Source organism: Cervus elaphus, chromosome 19 (assembly GCF_910594005.1).
Source record: "Cervus elaphus chromosome 19, mCerEla1.1, whole genome shotgun sequence".
NCBI classification, from domain to species: Eukaryota; Metazoa; Chordata; class Mammalia; order Artiodactyla; family Cervidae; genus Cervus; species Cervus elaphus.
Window position 1 is genome coordinate 10,061,672 of NC_057833.1, and position 19,667 is coordinate 10,081,338.

Genomic DNA, 19,667 nt, shown 5'->3' on the forward strand with positions numbered 1-19,667 from the left:
TTTTTAATTCCAACTTCATCTCAGTCTCCTCAGTTGTAAGGTGATTCTTATGCTTCTACCCATCACAAGGACTGAGAGGATTAATGACTGAATCCGTTATGATAGGCTGCAGAAATGAAAGAATGTTTGACATATGTTAAGTGGCTCATTGATATTCAAAAACCTCCTTTTCCTTAAAGATTATAAAATAGATTGAAAATATTATTTTAAGGCTAATTATTACAAAAGGGATAATCCTGCCCTTGCCGTGATATTGTTAAACTTATTTGAGGAAATTCACATTAAAACTTTAAAAACTCTAAAGGGACTCTAATTAAGAATGCCTAATGAGCCTCCATTAGCCTCATGTTTTTATAACTCTAATATGATGATCAAATATAATTTACAAAACTCTAATGATCTAAGGTTCAAAGTTATCATTGTTAAGTGAAGAAGAACTCCAAACTTTGCATAAGAAACAGCACCACAAAGCTTCAGTATTACAAAGTCACTGGGGGTTGTTTTGAAAATTTCCATGTTCCAGGATCTCACAGATAGTGGCCGCCTTAGCTCTTCCTCAGGAAAGTTAGAGATACCCTTTCATCCCTTGCTGCAGACTCGGCTCAGTTACAGCTTTGCGGCAAGATAAGGTTAAAGGGATGGGGGGAGGACAGGAGAGAAGAGGGAGGCAGAAACAGAAAAATCAATTCAAATTACTTTGATGACAGTGACTTCACATTTTCTCTGAAAGACAGACTCAAACTCCCAGGATGCTGGCAGCCCGGACCGGGGCTGCAGGGGGTCAGATCTCAGAAGAGAATTCCAAGTTAAGGAAACTCTCTGGGTTTTCTGTAGGGAGCAAAGACAAATCTCCCAAGAAAGCTGCAGAAAATGGGAAAGAGAGCACCCTCAGCCCCTCGGGGCAAACTCAGCTCAGAGCACGGCAGCTGGCTCTGGTGCGAGAAGTGGAGATGAACTGGTACCTGAAACTCTGGGGGCTGTCCAGCGAGCACACCACCGCCCACACCACCGGCATGCCTCACAGGTAAGACTCCCCGCTCCCCGCACCGGCTGTGTGAGACCCTGTTTGAACGTGCTCTCCAGAGTGAATGCTTGGATTTCTTTTCCCATGCCGCTGGAGATGTAACAGCTCTGACTGTTTTGTACAGATGATTGACATTTCCAAATGTGTAACCGTAAAGAGCAGGAACCTGGTGAAAATGGCAAATAATGCTCCCTGGATTGTTATTCAGAAAACACCCCTTGTAAGGAGGCAGTCAGCACTGAAGAGCTGAGAGGGAGAAGGAGTATGGCATTAAGATTGGTCTCAAATAACATTCAGAGGAGTTCAAAAATCACGTTAAAATGCCTCCTTCCAAAACAATAACAAAAGCTTTGCAATCTTTCTCCACGTCCCTCACCTCGAGAACTTGGGGATGAGGGAGGGAAATATGTTTTGCCCTTTTGAAAAGTGTATAGTTGAATAGTGTGAACTTGTTGAATGAGAGCTCAGCATGCAATGGGCGTCTAGAATAGAACACCCTAACCACCAGCCTGGGAGTCTGGGCTCCCTGTCTAAGACAGACATCATCAGGAGAAAAGGGTACTTTTTGAAAAAGGAGGTCAGTGTAAGACAGATCCCTGTAGATTTTCTGCCTGTCCTTTTCTCAGCCTCAGCTTCAAATAATGCAGGGGAGGAATAATTTCACAAATCCCAATGTTATAAGGCAAAATGTGTGGAGTAAAAGTGTCTGGAATCCTGAAATTTAAGAATGCTTATTCACTGTAACTGCTACAAAAAAATCTCTTAGGAATTAAAGATAATTTTGCAAGGAAAATGATCCTGAAAATAAAGACCAAGGTAACTTTTTATTAAGTGGCAATAAAAATTCATTAAAAATGAAAAATAGTTTCAATGAAATTGTCAAAGCAGGGAAAACTTTTGCAGAGACTGTGGTAGCATAGAAATTCCAGAATATATTATGTGTATCAAAGCATCCCAGTGTGCTCTGAGCTGCCCCATTTTTATATTTCTAATTCTCAAAAGACATTATAAGAAAATATTTAGTGATTGAATTAACTGATGCATATAGATTAAAAATTTGTTGGACTACAAAATGCCTGAACTTCCATTTTTCAAACGTTTCCAAGGCAAGAATAAAAGTTACTTCCAAATCTAAGCCACGATTTAAATATCAGCATTTAAAAATTAGAACAAGATAAATTGTGTAAAAGTGTTTTATGAAACACATTTACTATTTATGACTGAAGTGATTTGTCTGAAGCTCCTATAAGCTTGTGTACTTACATTGGGGATATAATAATATCCCAATAGAGATAATAAATAGAAAAAGGACCAAGAAGAATGATCTCAGTCAAAGGAAGCATGAAAGAGTTTGTCAGTGTTGGCAGTGTATCTCATTTCTATAAATCTTAAATTTTAAAGCCATTATTAAAGAACTTCTGGAAAAAGACTTAGGTGGCAAATGAAAAGCTTGATAATGTTTTCCTTTCTTAACATATTCTTTTACTTACTCTAGACCAGAAACTTTCCTTAAAGGAGTCTAACATAGCTGTGCTATGCTTAGTTGCCCATTCGTGTCCGACTCTTTTGCGACCCCGTGGACTGTAGTCCTCCAGGCTCCTCTGTCCATAGGATTCTCCAGGCAAGAATACTGGAGTGGGTTGCCAATCTCTTCTCCAGGGGATCTTCCCAACCCAGGGATCAAACCCAGGTCTCCTGCATTGCACGTGGATTCTTTACCGTCTGAGCCATTCTTAACATATTGTTTTACTTACTCTAGACCAGAAACTTTCCTTAAAGGAGTCTAACACAGGACTATACAATTCCTACAGTATTATCTGATATTGGAATAATGTTTATCAGGTCAGAGGGGAATATAAATTAAGGTAATCAGTTTGACCTGGAGCAGGAAATGGCAACCCACTCCAGTATTCTTGCCTGGAGAAGTCCATGGACAGAGGAGCCTGGTGGGTTACATTCCATGGGGTTGAAAAAGAGTCAGACATGACTTAGCAACTAAAAGCAATCAGTTTGAGCCAGCAACTTGGGAAAAGAAAAACAAGCTCTACTCTTTCCTGCTTTACTCAAACAATAGCAATTTGTCCCGTATTCAGGAGAGATGATCCAGAAGTATGGTTTCCATAGTAACAATGGACACATTATTAATCACTGATTCACAATAGTCTGAGTCCCTTGCCTACTGACTGTGTTAAAGAACAGTGAAAGTTGTATCTCTCGTACATCATCACAAATGAAAAATGTCTCCTCCTCCTTCAATTTTACAGCATGATGTTTCCAAGTGAAAACTAGTGTGTGCAGGTGGCACTGAGCCCATTCATAAATTAGATTTATTGCAGATCTCAGTGTGTGCCTAACTCAAAAAAGACAATTTTTCTCATCGCCAGCTCCTTTCCATTTTACACCCCAATATTAGAACTACTACTTCAGTTGAGTTCTTGAGATTAGTGGAGTGATGACAATGATCAATTGTAATGTACAATTCTTTCAAATTGTAATGTAAGCAATAGGACATGTAGTTCTTCAAGTCACCTGGTTTTTTTTTCATTTATAGATGTTGCAGTAAAGAACTTATAGGAATTTTTCTGGACTTCCAATTGTCCTTTCTTCCAACAGTATGGCCCAAGAATGATATCTCCATTAGAGACCTGTGTGTAGAATATAAATGTGATTAATATAGAATATAAACAAATGTATCCACTGTAAAGTTTTACTTACAGGACAGAATATGAAATACTTTAGTCCTTGAAGACATTACGTGTTTGCTATGGGTAATAATTCTTTGTGTCATTGGTTAATTCCATCAACAAAGGAATTGAGAGTGGTTTCTCACTCCAGTTTCTTTTCTGAGAAGATGGAATGAAAATATTTTATAGCAGGTTAATTGTAGTTTATGAGGAATTTGAGGACTGTCTTATGCCCAGATTTGGTGGTAACTTTAATTTGAAACAAAGGGTATTATTAGATGATTGGAAGAAAGTGTTACAGATAGAGGAGGGTCCAGTAGTTTTGGCATATTTAGGAAATAAAATTGTAGGAGTCGTGGCAGGCAATGCACATTAGTCTGGAGTTAAGTGGTACTGATTCCCTTTCTGGGGCTATGTCTGCATAAGATTGCATATGAAACAGTCTAATATAATTTACTTCATTCTGATTGGCTATTTTGCATAACTGTCTGATGACTCAGTGACGCTGATGTATTTTGTATGATGGCTCATTACTCTGCAGAATGAGGGAGGGTGGTTCAGGGACCAGAGCTCCGGAGTTGAAGATAAAGGGCGGACTTTCATTTCTTGTGTAACTGTGGATGTGATTTTTAATTTATTTGTTGTTTTTAAGTAACTTTTTTCAGATTACAAAAGTAACATCTGAACTTGGTAGGAAATTTTGAAAACAGAAACATAAAAAAGAAAGGGCAATCACTGCTAATATTTTGCTGTGCTTTACCCTAGCCTTTTGAATTGGAGTCATTTATGTCAGATTATTTTGTTACCTGAAAAACCACTTAAAATTTTCCAAAGACTACATATGATAGCTATATTATTGCTTAGCTATTCTTATTTTACTATTTATCATTATCATAAGTAATATTATAATAAACATCTTTATGTGAGATTAAAAAATCATATCTCTGATTATTTCTTAGGCTTTATTTCTAGAAGTAAAATTAATGGGTAAATATTACATATACAATATTATTTATACATACATACATATATATTTATTCTTAATGTAATTGCTTTCTGAAAATATTTTATTGGTGTATATTCTCTCTGGTAATATTCTAGAGTGGTTATCTCATTGCTTTTTCTATACTACATAGTGTTTATAAAGCTTGAGTTTTAAAGTTTAACAAAGAGTTGGGTGGGTTAATTAACTTTCCTGAATTTCAGTTTCTTCAACTGCAAAGAGGACTAGTGGCGTTATAAAGGACTCTTGAGATAATGTAGAAATGATTTGATAACTAATGTATTTTGCTTTCACACAGTTTGGAGTAAGGGTTAAGACAAGACCCCACATTGTTGTTGGTATATTTAGGCTTATGAAGATAAGTAAAGTTAGGGTGACTCAAAATATTTAGCAAAAATGTACCCTTCACCTAGCACCTGACAGCTGAGAATCCTGTTGTGCTCAATTAATATTTATGAGAGCCCCTTGTGTGTGCTTACAGAGACTTTTTAGGGATTCATACCCTCCCAGGGAAAAGTGACTTAGGGACAGAATAGAAAGAGCTTTTAAATACTATCAGAATTAACATTCCAAACCAGGGCTGACCTATCCATTTGAACTGACTGGACATTTAGTAGGACAAGACAACATATGAATGATTGTTGAGCTATAGCATTTCAAAAGTGATTTCTACCATCTTAATAAATGTTTATTACCTGAAGAGTAGTTACATTTCTAATGTTTTGTCTCTGCTGCCAAAACTTCCTGTCTTCTTAGAAGTTATTTGCTTCTGTGTATTTTAAGAGGCTCAGATGTGGGCCTGTGGGAGGACGCTCCCAGGTGAGTTTTGGTGGATCCAGTTCCTGGCAGCAGGTGATCCCTGTGGCTTGGGCTTACGCAGGAAGATCTGGTTGTTGAGAATCAAGCCTGCGGTCAGGGAACAAACACTGAACAGCTATTGATTGAGTATCCTCTCTGTGCAAAGCCCTGTAGGTGAGACAAGGGGGAATTAGTTAAGAATCTTGCCCTCAAGTTAGGTACAGCTTAGGGGAGATGAGCCATACATGTAAATAAGAAGTATGACATCAATGAAGGTCATAACAAAGCTCAGAGGAAGGAGAGCTCCCAGCTGCAGTGATTAGATCTGGAACTGCAGGATGTGCAGGACTTGGGCAAGAAGAGATGGAGGCCAGGGAAGGCAACCCATGTGGAGTAAAGAGTGTGAGCAAAGACACAGACGTAAGACTGTATGGAATAGAAATGGAGAGCAAACAACACGAGGCAAACAACCCCTTTATGGAGTCTGACTGTCCTCTGGGTCTGCAGGTGGGCATGAGAATACCTAGTTCAGGAGACCAAGTAAATGATAAAAGACACGTGCTGGAGATTGGACATATGATCCGTTTTGGTCCCTCTGTCCCTTCCTCCCTCCTCCTCCGTCAACCTAGAACATAGTGAATAGCACCAGTAAAATGATATCAGGGATGATAGAGGGATAGAAATAGGCTACGATGGAATAACTCTAAATTTTTAAACCAATTTTTTCTTCCTTAGGAAACACTCTTGATTAGATTTTTTTGTTAAAGAGAAAGCTCTTTTTTTCCCATAAAAAAGATTTTATATATATATATATATTTTTTTTTAGAGCAGGCAGACTTTCTTTAAGTTTCTAACTCTTAGAATATCTATATGAGAAATTACATAGAAGTATCTTTCCAGAGACATTAAAACATGAGGACATTGTTGGGTAGTTTACTGTGATTTTAGACACACGCTAGAAGGATTGTGAGCTCAGTTGCTCCAGTCATGTCTGACTCCTTTGCATCCCCATGGATTGTAGCCAGCCAGGCTCCTCTGTCCATGGGATTCTCCTGTCAAGAACACTGGAGTGGAATACATCTCCCCTAAGCTGTGAGTGGGTTGCCATTTCCTCCTCCAGGAAGTTCTTCCTGACCCAGGGATCAAACCCACGTCTCTTGTGTCTCCTGCACTGGCAGGCGGATTCTTTTACCACTAGTGCCATCTGGGAGCTTCCCAGCCACTAGAGACATGAGTTTGATCCCTTGGTTGGGAAGATTCCCCTGCAGGAAGAAATGGCAGCCCATTCCAGTATTCTTTGCTGGAGAATCCCATGGACAAAGGAGCCTGGTGGGCTACATGGACTGTAGCCCGCCAGAAGAGTTTTGGACATGACTGAGAGATTGAGCACGCAGAAAGATTGCTTCCTAGCTCACTGTCCTGTTGTTTTGAATGTCAGGTTACCTATCTAAGCCATTGCTCTTTTACTCCATGTCCAAGGTTAGTCTTTATAGTTCTGTCTCTCCATATTGAATATTCTACTTCTCCTGGGGTAAGATGACATCATGCTATGATTTTAAAATTTAGCTTAGTTTCATTTTATACAGCTTAGGTATATTTTATATAGCTTGGTTTATTACTTTTTTACATTCACCCTTCAGCTTCTTGTGCACTCCTGGGATTAACCAATGAGAGACACTGTATATCTTGCTTTATCTATAAGCCTCTGGGGCTACATAAACTGGGGATAGATCAACATGAACTCTGATGTCAGACCGACCCAGATCTGAACCCTGATTCCACTGTGCACTACCTACCAGTCACTAGCTATATGACTGTGGACCTTAGTCTCCTTGCTTGTAAAATGGGAATAACAATATTACACATTCATAGAACTGGGAGGATTAAATAGGATATCTATCAAAGTTTTAGCATGGTGTTAAGTGCAAAGGAAGGGCCCTTCAGCAAATTTTATTATCACCATTCCCCTCTGGAGTTCCATCCATGACTTTATCTCCACAGTCTTCCTTTCTCTGGCTTCCTTCCATGTGTTCTCTGAGCCTGGGAAAATTCCTCGTCTCTAGGAGAAAGATCTTAACATGCTGCTTCCCTCCCTGCTTCACTGAGAACCCATTCTTCTAAGATTTTCTTTTATGTCCTCATTTAAAATCTTTTCTGATTAGCAAGGATCAAATGTCTCCCTGACAAATCCTCTCTCCACGTGGAGAGGATGAATCCATCATCTTTGGAATAGAGAGGACTGGGGCTTAAAGTCTGGCTCTATTGCTGACTGTGTGAATTTCAGCAAATTATATCCTATCTCTGAGCCTCAATTTGTTCATCTCTATGGTGGAAATAAAAACATCTACAGTTTCTATGTTCTAGGGTTTTAAAGATTAGATCCAATAGTAGGTGTAAAAATCCTTGATATGCTTTAAACCACTATCTATCTAAAAATGTTATATAGATTATTTACATATGAACTATAACTACTATATGTTTGCTATTTTATTATTTTTATTACCTTCTGTCCTGAGACAGTGGCTCTAATCCAGTCTAGAACATGGCTTGAGAGCGTGGTTACGCCTAACCTGCTTTCTAGTAAACACAGGGATAGATACAGCCATACTTCTCTCCCAGACCCTGGCCAGGATTTCTTGGGTACATTGCAAACACCGTAACATCTGTCTCCCTCTCCTAATATCAGCAACTGCTTGCTGAATATCTATTATATACCCAACAATTTCCTTGTATTATTCAGTGTAATCTTTTCTAATAATCTGTGGTGTGACTATTTTTTTTTAATCATCTCCACTTTATGGGGGAAAAGTGAAACTTAGCAAAGACCCTCCCTTACGGTTAGATTCGACTAAGCAATAGAAACAGCACGTGAACCTGGATAGTGGGCTACAGATGTCACCTCTTAACCCCTGAATATTTCCTCCCTGAATTTAGGTTGATTTTAGATGGTTCTGAGATGTCACATTAGTAATTCCACCTTTTCACTTAACGTGAGATGTGGGAATCACAGCATCCCCTCCCCACGTAAAGTCCCTACTGTTGCCCTGAGAAGGACGGGGAGATGTCAGGGAGCAGGTCACTCTGGTGGAGAGTGAAGGGGTGAGCAATAGAGTGGACTATGGATTTCAGTATTTCTTCAGGCTTTTCTCCATCAAAAGAGCTATGTGAGAACAGAGGCCCTGGAGGTGCCCAAGCATCATCCTGTATTAGATGAATTTAGCTTCATTTCAGATTTTAGGTTTGAGTCAGAGTCTTTGGCCATCTCCCTCTCACACCAACTCTAAGAGGATGCAGAGGTTATGCAGCAACAGCTCTCGAAGTCCTTCCAGTTTTAGATTATGGTTGTCACTAAACGGCATGGGTTAATGTTCTACAAGATTTTCACTGTTGTATTATGTGCTTTTGCTCTGTGGGTGGAGGAAATGGCATAATTTTGAGGAGCCCTCGCTAACACTTCTTTGGAGATGACAGTTGAAACAATATCTCCTTTCATCAACAGCCTCCCTACCTATGTGAGATACTATCAGTTCAGTTCAGTTCAGTTCAGTTCAGTCGCTCAGTCGCGTCTGACTATTTGCAACCCCATGGATTGCAGCATGCCAGGCCTCCCTGTCCATCGCCAACTCCCAGAGTTTACTCAAACTCATGTCCATTGAGTCAGTGATGCCATCCAACCATCTCATCCTCTGTCATCCCCTTCTCCTCCTGCCTTCAATCTTTCCCAGTATCAGGGTCTTTTCAAATGAGTCAGTTCTTCACATCAGGTGGCCGAAGTATTGGAATTTCAGCTTCAGCATCAGTCCTTCCAATGAACATTCAGGACTGATTTCCTTTAAGATGGACTGGTTGGATCTCCTTGCAGTCCAAGGGACTCTCAAGAGTCTTCTTCAACACCACAGTTCAAAAGCATCAATTCTTCAGCATTCAGCTTTCTTTATAGTCCAACTCTCACATCCATACATGACCACTGGAAAAACCATAGCTTAGACTAGATGGATCCAGATAATCATGATGGTATGATCACTCACCTAGAGCCAGACATCCTGGAATGTGTAATGCTCAAAATTCTCGAAACCAGGCTTCAACAATATGTGAACCATGAATCACCAGATGTTTAAGCTGGTTTTAGAAAAGGCAGAGGAACCAGAGATCAAATTGCCAACATCCGCTGGATCATTGAAAAAGCAAGAGAGTTCCAGAAAAACATCTATTTCTGCTTTATTGACTATGCCAAAGCCTTCGACTGTGTGGATCACAATAAACTGTGGAAAATTCTGAAAAAGATGGAAATATCAGACCACCTGACCTGCCTCTTGAGAAACCTGTATGCAGGTCAAGAAGCAACAATTAGAACTGGACATGGAACAACAGGCTGGTTCCAGATAGGAATAGGAGTACATCAAGGCTGTATATTGTCACCCTGCTTATTTAACTAAATGCAGAGTATATCATGAGAAATGCTGGGCTGGATGAAGCACAAGCTGGAAGCAAGATTGCTGGAAGAAAAATCAATAACCTCAGATATGCAGATGACACCACACTTATGGCAGAAAGCGAAGAAGAACTAAAGAGCCTCTTGATGAAAGTGAAAGAGGAGAGTGAAAAAGTTGGCTTAAAGCTCAACATTGAAAAAACTAAGATCATGGCATCCAGTCCCATCACTTCATGGCAAATAAATGGAGAAACAGTGGAAACAGTGACAGACGTTATTATTTTGGGCTCCAAAATCACTGCAGATGGTGACTGTAGCCATGAAATTAAAAGATGCTTGCTCTTTGGAAGAAGAGTTATGACCACCCTAGACAGCATATTAAAAAGCAGAGACATTACTTTGTCAACAAAGGTCCATCTGGTCAAGGCTATGGTTTTTCCAGTAGTCATGTATGGATGTGAGAGTTGGACTATAAAGAAAGCTGAGAACCAAATAATTGATGCTTTTGAACTGTGGTGTTGAAGAAGACTCTTGAGAGTCCCTTGGACTGCATGGAGATCAGACCAGTCCATCCTAAATGTGGTTAGTCCTGAGTGTTCATTGGAAGGACTGATATTGAAGCTGAAACCTGACGTGAAAAACTGACTCATTTGAAAAGACCCTGATGCTGGGATAGATTGAAGGCAAGAGAACAAGGGGATGACAGAGGATGAGATGGGTGGATTTCATCATTGACTCAGTGGATGTGAGTTTGAGTGAGCTCCAGGAGTTGGTGATGGACAGGGAAGCCTGGCGTGCTGCAGTCCATGGGGTCACAAAGAGGCAGACACAGCTGAGCGACTGAACTGAACTGAACTGAACTTATTTCTTTGCATTGATCATGAGAAAGTCTTTCTTATCTGTCCTTGCTAATCTTTGGAACTCTGCATTCAGGTGGTAAACCTAGCTGCTATTAAATAAATCCTGAAGCTTCACTGACCTGATATAAGAAAGTTTTATTTCCTTTGCATGTAAGTGTTATCAAGAATAGGAAGTTTCAATTAGGTCAGATCCAGGCCCAGGCTCATAAAAGTTTTGTCATCCTCAGCTTTTGTTTACTAAGCTGACTGGTAGCTGAGTGTTGACATCGGTCCAGAATACAGGAGAGCATGGAGGATCATGTGTAGAATCACTTTAAGTGGCAGCTGTAGGTAAAAGTGACATTGACTGGAATTCAGTCACATGACTATACCTAACTAATTGCAAGGGAGGCTGGGAATCATAGTACAAATGTATGGCTATAGGAAGAGAGAAAAACAGGCAAGGTGAACAGCTGGCCAGTCCCGGCCACCCAGCCACGGTCAGTGCAGAGGAAAGGAGGTGTTGAGGCAGTCTGGCTACTTCCTGTAACAGGGAGGGTCCAATGCACAATTCCCTTTGGCTTCTCGGCTTGGACCTCACTTTCTTGTTTTACTGAGAAGGTCGATGGCCCTTCAGAAACCTGTAGATGGTGATGTGATATCAACTTGGCAGGCGCTTGGAACACAGCCGTACAAATGTCAACTCATGAGTGCTTAGCTCCCATTTTGAACCTCTCGGAGTTTTTTTTTTTTTAGTTGCCCTAAGAATCATGTGTGGCTGAATAAGCCAGGAGCCTCCCTACAGCTCTCTGCCGCGGGGCTGCGAGGTGGGCTTGCTGCAGTGCAGCGGGTCATCCCTTCCCATGGCAGCAGCCAAGGGCTCTGGCTGACAGCTCCTGGGGCAGAATCGGGCCCAAAGGCCAGGGAGCCCTGTGGAGAGCCAAGAGAGCTCACTTAGTCAGTCTGTTATTTCAGACGGGCCAGGTGTGTGTTTTTAAAAGGAGCATCTAGGAGAGTATGTTCATTCAAACAATGTAATCATTACATGTTTTTCTGTAATACACTTGCAGGTTTCTTGAGGATAAGCCTGTCACTCTGTCCCCGACAGCAGGGTGCACCATGGTTTTGAATGTAATATTATTAAGTAAAACTGCATATCGTTTAAGATGGCATTCGTTCTCTGTCTCAATATCCTCTTACAAGATACATGCACAGTTTTGTGTGGAGGGGTGAACAATTTGACAAAAAATTAGTTAAGAAAATTTGGCTTGTATTTAAGAGCCTCTTTTTTTTAATTACAAATTTGAAATATTTCATTAAAAAAATTAAAGCCCAAAGTGCAGATTTAATTTGATTACAGCAGTGAACATTAGGTATGAAACAAGCTGTCCAAAAGGGCTGTTGAATTATTTAATAACCTCTGGGATTCAGGAGGTAACAGTCATCATAAACAATTCCACAAGTGCAGTGTGTTAGAAAGATCAGCTCTTTCTGTCTCCAGGCTTAGTAATTCGGATGATGTGACTATCCAAACAGCAGTTGCTTATTGAACAAAATATTAAATGCTTAAGTCTGTTTGAAATATTTTTAGCTTCCAGATGATCATTTATCTAAAAAATGGTCAATAAGTATTAAGTGTAAATGTGTTTTAAAAGTATTTTCAGTTGAATGAATTTACAATGAAGTCAGTATTCAGAATTCAAGACACTCTTCTATTACCATATATGTAATATTGATAGACTCAAACTAGAAAATTAAATAGAAATACATTCAAGAGTTTTGATCATTTATTATGTTCAATTCTGGGGATATGGAGATATGTGAGGCAGGCTTCTTTCTCTGAATAATCTTGAAGTCTTCTTGGGGAAGAAGACAGGTCCACTGTACGTTTTTACTGGTATGATGTTTGAAGTGTGAGTGAAGTGCTATGGAAATAAAGAAATAGTTCTACCAGGAGGTGGGGAGATAGGAAAGAGAAATGTCAGGTAAAAATACATCATTTCAACTGGACTCTTACAAGAATGTGCAGGATTTTGTGGGGATGTGAACCAGCAAAGGGGCAGATGGGAAAGGGGCAGGGGAAAGAAATGTGTGGTCTATGGCTCAAAAACAAAGTTGACTTTTTCCTAGGCTAGGAACCAACTAAGCCACAAAGTTACTAGTAATGGGGGAAAGTTTGTGAGAATGGACAAGATAATATTTCTAAATGCAGAAGATAATTCACAGTTAGGCCTTGTTCATTTAACATTGTCAGAGAATGAAAATTTTGACTCAAGTTATTTTCCCCAGTACCTGAAGCTTTCTTATTTAACTGTCAAGGTTTTAACTTTTTAAACCTGAAGAAGCAATTTGACAGCTCTAGTTTATCTTGATAAATGTCAACTATTGTGCTACGTTAAAATGTCCTCAGGGACTATTAAGGCCCATAGATCTATTTGCCTTGAAAATTAGAGGCCTCATTTTGCTATTTTGCTTTTAAATGTTGGCTTCTGTATTTCCCCCCTCCATTGCTCTTTCTGTATACTTACCTTGTAGATTTTCTTTGCTCCTGTCAGGATTCCTGCCTCTAATAGCCCTCATCTAATTTGCTATCTTTACTCTGCTGAGGAATGGGAAATAACAAAATCTGTCTTTCTTGGATAATGATCAAAAAGGAGTGGGTTATGAATTAATGTACTCTCCCAGGAGGTTTGAAATGTGGGCTTTGTGATATATTGTGTGTTCATTTGTAGATTCTTGGTGATGTTCTTATCTAGCAAGTTTTCTGAAAAGGTGACCTCTAAAAAAATCAGTTGTGCCTTTATTTGAATTAACACTGAAATCTGTTTGGGAAGATGCCAAGTGCTGGAAGGGCCTCCTGCTGAAGTTTATCTTAGAATAACCCTTAGAGACTTTAGAAAAGCAAAACCACGTAGGACACGATTTTTCAAAATGTTGACGGGATGCTTGTACTCCCGATTTGATAAATTTCCCAGCTGAAAAGAACATTCTATCATAAAGTAAGCAAAGTGAAGTTCTTCATTTGTCTTCCACAGCAGAAGCACATGGAGGGTTTTTTCAGTGGATTGTTTTTCAACAGGATTGCCTTGGAACTTTGGTCAGTGATAAACATTTACAATTATGAAACCTTGAAATGATATTTCAAGAAGCAATGTAATACATAAACTAGTTTAGTGTTTTTAACCCTGAGAAGGTAGTATTATTTTCCCCATTTTTCTGAGGAAGAAACTAAAAACTCAGCACTCATATCACAGAGTAACATCTTGTTGGGCAAGGCTTTAAACCCTTGTCCATCTGACCTCTAAGCTCCTGGAAACTTATCCTTTACTCCAGTCCTTACAGTAACTGACTCTTAATGTTGCCAATTTACCTAGATGTTTCTTTTCTTATTGGTAAGATAAGAGAATTGAACCAGGTGATTTCTAAGATTTCTTACAGTTCCAACAGAATCATAGTTTTTTTTTTAGATAATCTTAGATAAGATAAGTGCCTGGATAATCTTAGGGCTTCCCAGGTAGTGCTAGTGATAAAGAACCTGCCTGCTGATGCAGGAGACATAAGAGAGGCAGGTTCAATCCCTGGGTCAGAAAGATTCCCTGGAGGAGGAAATGGCAACCCACTCCAGTATGCTTGCCTGGAGAATCCCAAGGACAGAGGAGCCTGGAGGGCTGCGGTCCATAGGGTCACAAAGAGTCAGACAGGACTGAAGCGACTTAGCAGGCATGAAAGTGCCTGGAGGGTCTTCCCAGGTGGTGCTAATAATCTACCTGCCAATGCAGAAGACGTGGATTTGATCCCTGGGTTGGGAAGATCTCTTGGAGGAGGAAATGGCAACCTACTCCAGTATTCTTACCTGGAAAATTCCTTGGACAGAGGAGCCTGGCAGGCTACAGTCCATGGAGTCACAGAGTCGGACATGATTTAGTGAGTGAGCACTCATGCACAAGTGCCTAGAAGAAGACAATGAAAAGGTAGATTGGTTCAGACAGAATGATTGCAATAAAACCTTTTACTAGTACATTGTTATCACAACACTGAAACTATACATTTTTAGGCCTTGCTTTGTAGCTGAGATTTACCTCTTAGGATGCTACTCTGTGTCCCAGCTTCCCAGCCTTGCCTTTGACAATTTCAAGACCCTGAAAGCATAATGTGTAGAAGAAGATGGATGAGCCCATTGGCAGAACACACTGGGGCCATGACTATAGAGGTGGGGGATTCTTTGCAGCTTTCAAATCTGCTTTCTGAGGAGATGCTTAAGGAGTGATGGAGGGATTTCTCACCAGATGCAGAACAAATGAACTTTATCCAGATGATCTTTCACTTTTCCTTAGGAAGGAGAAAGTCATGTTTAAAGTCATCCCATCCATTTTGCAGTCATGTAACCCATAGCACGGAAGTCTCCTGAAGATTGTTGCTTGCTCTGTCTGTCCAGGTCAGTGGCATACATACAACACCAGAGGCGGCATCCACACAGACTGCAGTGTCAGTGGCCAGTCCCTGGAGTTGTGCGATGCAGCAGGTGCTATAAAAATAACCACCATTCATTCTGTGCCAGCGACACCAAATACCATATTTCCTTTCATCTTCACAACAACCCTACTTTATAATATGGTGAGGTGTATTTTTCAGAGGAAGAAATGGGACTCAGAAAGTGCCCATGGTCAATACAGTAGTGTCCTGCAGGGGCAGGGATCCAACTGAAGTCTTCCTGCTTTCGCAGACAATGCTCTTTCTGCCATACTCCACCTCTACTCCATGGAAGTTCTCCAAGTCAGGCCAATGCAGAATGGGATAAGGTGGGGGGGTGAGAGGAGTAGAGCATGTGACCACAGTATCAACCTGATTTCAAATTTTCTGTCTCTCAACAACACTTAAAACAAGATTGCAAAGCCCCTATAAAAGGACTAAGACCTTACCACCTACCTACCTTCCTCATCACCTACCTCTTCTCAGTGGCCATCTTTCAAGGCATTTCTGGACACAGAATATACTTTTCACATTGCAGTCCCATTGGCCATTTCCTTTGCATTTACCTTAGAATAAAACCACATTTTGTCATTTTTTGATACCTTTTGCAGAATGGGCAAGAGAGACACACCTAAAGTAGTGAGGGGAACTTCTGTGCTGCATATGCCAAAACTCAAAGATGCTTTCTTGTTGTAGATGTGAGTCAGTGTGGGATAAAATACAGGTATCAGTGAAATCCCAAGGGCCAGCCCTGCCACAGCCCTTTACAGCTGAGAAAGAGACCATAGCCCTGATCACTCTTATGCGTGTTCTGTTTTCCCTAAAACAAGGCTATAAAGTATATATCTATGTATATATTAGTAATATGATAATTACACATTGGGGAGGAATTGCTTGTACATTGAAGCGCATGAATGTATAATATTCAAGCAGCAGGGATAAGGAGAAGAGAAAACAGACTGAGACTGAGGTAGAGGCGTTGTCTTCAGGAGCTAAGGTTGCCTTACCTGGCGCCCTCCATTACTCCCATGGTGTAACCTCATGTGCTGAAGACGTGTCCCCTCCCCAGTGCTGCCGGGATTGTTTTATTCTATTCCTAAAGAAATCTTGGCCTAAAAGGAGGTGAGATGTATTGTCTAGCAGAGGTCTAATCAATGATAAAGAGACTTTCTAGATCAGGCTTCCTTGGACTTCCTTGGTGGTCTGGTGGTTAAGAATGCCGGCCAGTGCAGCAGACGTGGTTCGATCCCTGCTCTGGGAAGACTGCACATACGGTGTGTGCCACAACTACTGAGCCCACACTCCAGGGCCCATGCTCGGCAGCAAGAGAAGCCCGTTCAGCGCAACTGGAGAGCAGTCCTTGCTTTCTGCAACTAGAGAAAGCCCACTCGCAGCAATGAAGACTCAGTGCAGCCAAAAAAAAAGTATATATATTATATTAAAAAAAAAAGGTTGGGCTTCATGCTTGGTTTCAAGCCTCTGAAGAACCCCTTCCACCCTCCCACCCTTCCTTTTCCTGCTGCTGTTACTTCCTCTGCTCTGCCCCCAAGACTGGGTTTTCATTTCTCCTCACTGCTTGCTGTATTCTAGCTCACAGTATACAGCTTTGTAGCCTGTTCTCCTTTACTGTGGGGTCCTCACGGTGAAGGGCAGAGGCGATATTTTCTTCATTGTGTTAAGTTGATACAACCCGCACATATTTAGTTGTGGTCTCATCACATGCAACATGCAACTAGACCCCAGGTAGCTCTGGGAAAGGTGAAGAGAAGAGACGATGGCATCGACAAGAAGAGAATCTAGTCAGATGGTTCCCAGGGAGGCAGACATCTCAGTCATGTGACTGCTCTGTCACAGCATCACCTGCAGAGCAGAAGGACACAGTTCCCATAAGTACTTGGAATAGGAAGGCAGGCTTGCTTGCATCTGTGGTCTGGTGTTTCTTGTCCAAATTCATTTGGGCAGCTACCCTTCATCATGGCTGTGGAAACACAGTTCCGTTCTTCTGGTCCCTCCAGTTCCTGTCTCAGCTTTCAATTGTAGGCCAAGACAGTTTTTAGATGACTGTGAGATATCCATAAATCTAGGATATTGTGTTTAACAAGCTGCCTCTTTATCCAAGAAAAAATTAAAATTAGGCTATAAATATGATTGGCATATTCCAAGAATAATGGCAGCAATCTCATGGGCCTGGTATCTTAGAGAACTAGCTAATAGTTCACTGAGCCAACACAGGAAAGGCCCTCATCTCTATAGAATGTCTAGCCCAAGTAGCTTTTAAGACTCACAGGACATTAGATCTAGAAGAAACTTAGAGATTACTTAAGTCTGAGGCCATAAAAACTAAGGGGACAGAGAAGTCAAGACCTGCCCAAAGTCACATGGTTATTTACGAATGCTGAGCAGGTGTGGATTAAGCCTGCTTACCATCCAGGGCTGTATGAACTTCTGTTTGTGACTTACAAGTCCCAGGGCCTCTTGCATTCCATCAGCAGAACATGGCTGGAAGCACCTCTCTCTCATCAGATAGCCATGTCATTTTTCCCATACTCTGCTGACCCTGGGTTTGTATAACATGTAAGGATTCTGAACAATATATAAGAATTAACATCCCATGGAAAGAAAGACAGATATTAACTTCTCCCAACCCAGCTGCTCAGAGCCATTTCCTATAGTCTTATACACATCATTTAAAATTTATTTGAATTTGATCGACAGCCAAAGGACACACAGTTCCTTTATAAATATAGTTTCTGTTCCCTGTCTTCAAACTGGGACCTTTTATGACAATGATCAACTTTTAGAAATTAGTAAAAAATTTCAGCTTCTGGTAAACATTGGCTTTCTTCTCCCTCTCTCCCTTCTTGGGCCTGGATCCATATTCAGAGGGCAGAAGAAAACAATGAAGCGGGCTCACGTCTCCCTGTTCATGACTGCTCTTCTGGTTCACTCTGTTTCTTCTTTGGTGGAACTCCACTGGAAGAACCACTTCTGTGGCTGATTTAAACAGTGGCTAGTGCAAGTGACTGAATAATAGATACAAACTTTACTTGGGAATTCGAATTTCTCTTTAACTCCATACCACTGCTGGATTGCTCTTCTAGCTTTTCTGGCTTTCTCTTTGTAAGCTTTTATTTCTCCTTTGAGGTTCAGAACTTTGGCAGCTGGGGTGAAATTAGAAGCTGATTAACAAGGGGAAAGGTGGCTTTGAGCAGTTTAAAATTCAAGCAAGCAAACCGGTAATATCTCTGAAGTGGTGATCATTCTCAAAATACCTTGCTGATTATTATGGAGGTTACAAGCTTATGCCAGATACAGTCCATCCCTCCTTCCAGAGAGCTGGTGGTCTAGAGGAGAGTTAGATGTGCACCTGCAGGAGGACGTATCTACTACTCTGGGACTATATATGGTCATTTATTTATTTTTGGCGGCTCTGGGTCCTCATTGCTTTGTGGAGCCTTTCACTACTTCCGGAGAGTGAGGGCTCCTCTCCGCTGTGGTCTTGGGCTTCCACTGCGGTGGCTTCTCTTGCTGCAGAGCCCAGGCTCTCGGCGCATGAGCTTCAGTAGTTGCAGCAAACAGGCTCAGTCTTTGCAGCTTTCAGGCTCTAGAGCAAGAGCTCAGTGGTTGTGTACAGGGGCTTAGTTGCTCTACAGCAAGTGGAATCTTCCCAGACCAGAGACTGAACCTGTGTCCCCCGCCTTAGCAGGCGGATTCTTATCCACTGCACCATCAGGGAAGTCCTGGGACAATATATTATGAGTCTGTGTTCCCAAAGCAGGTACAAGTTGCCATCGGTGTACAAAGAGATGATTTTAGTTGGTACACAGAAGGGGCATTAAATAAGTTTGATTCGCACTGTAAAGGTGGTATATTCCTATTTCAATTTCTTTCACCTCTTCTGATTACCTCAAAAAAAATGAAGATTAAAAGAAAAAAAGAAAACCTCTCAGATCTGTGCTAAAATACCTAAAACACCTCTTTAACACCTATCAATCTTCTCAGTAAAAACCAAAAACATAAGTCTGTCTCTGATTGAGAACCTTTGGACACCAATAATGTCCGGTTATAGTTTAATACTATTCTTCATTTTTATTGTATTTATTTTTTCCAGGTTGACTCTATTTAATTGCAAGTGATAAAGTTTTTCTATTTATGATGCTAGTAATACACTGTTGCCTTACTAAATCTCTCAGGGCTGCTGTAAGAAATTACTACAGACTATATGGTTTAAGCAATAAATATTGATTTTGCATGGTTATGGAAGTTGGAAAGTCCAAGATCAGGGTGTCAGCATGGTCAGGTTCTGGCGAAAGCCCTCTTCCTTTTTTTTTTTACAGACAATCATCCTTTGCTGCATCTTCACCTGGCAGAAAGAGAGCAAGCCAACTCTCTGGCCTCTTCTTATAAGGGCACTAAT

The 19,667-nt window shown here is 40.8% G+C and overlaps 1 protein-coding gene across 1 annotated transcript in view; it reads left to right on the plus strand.

Annotated features, from left to right (window-relative positions):
• Positions 1-691: 691 nt before the first annotated feature.
• Positions 692-19,667, plus strand: part of KCNAB1 (potassium voltage-gated channel subfamily A regulatory beta subunit 1) — a 443,265-nt gene continuing 424,289 nt past the window's right edge. The window contains exon 1 of the mRNA XM_043875447.1: positions 692-1,024. Coding sequence (XP_043731382.1) covers positions 750-1,024 — 275 coding nt within the window. The 5' untranslated portion in view covers positions 692-749. The remainder of the gene's footprint in view (positions 1,025-19,667) is intronic.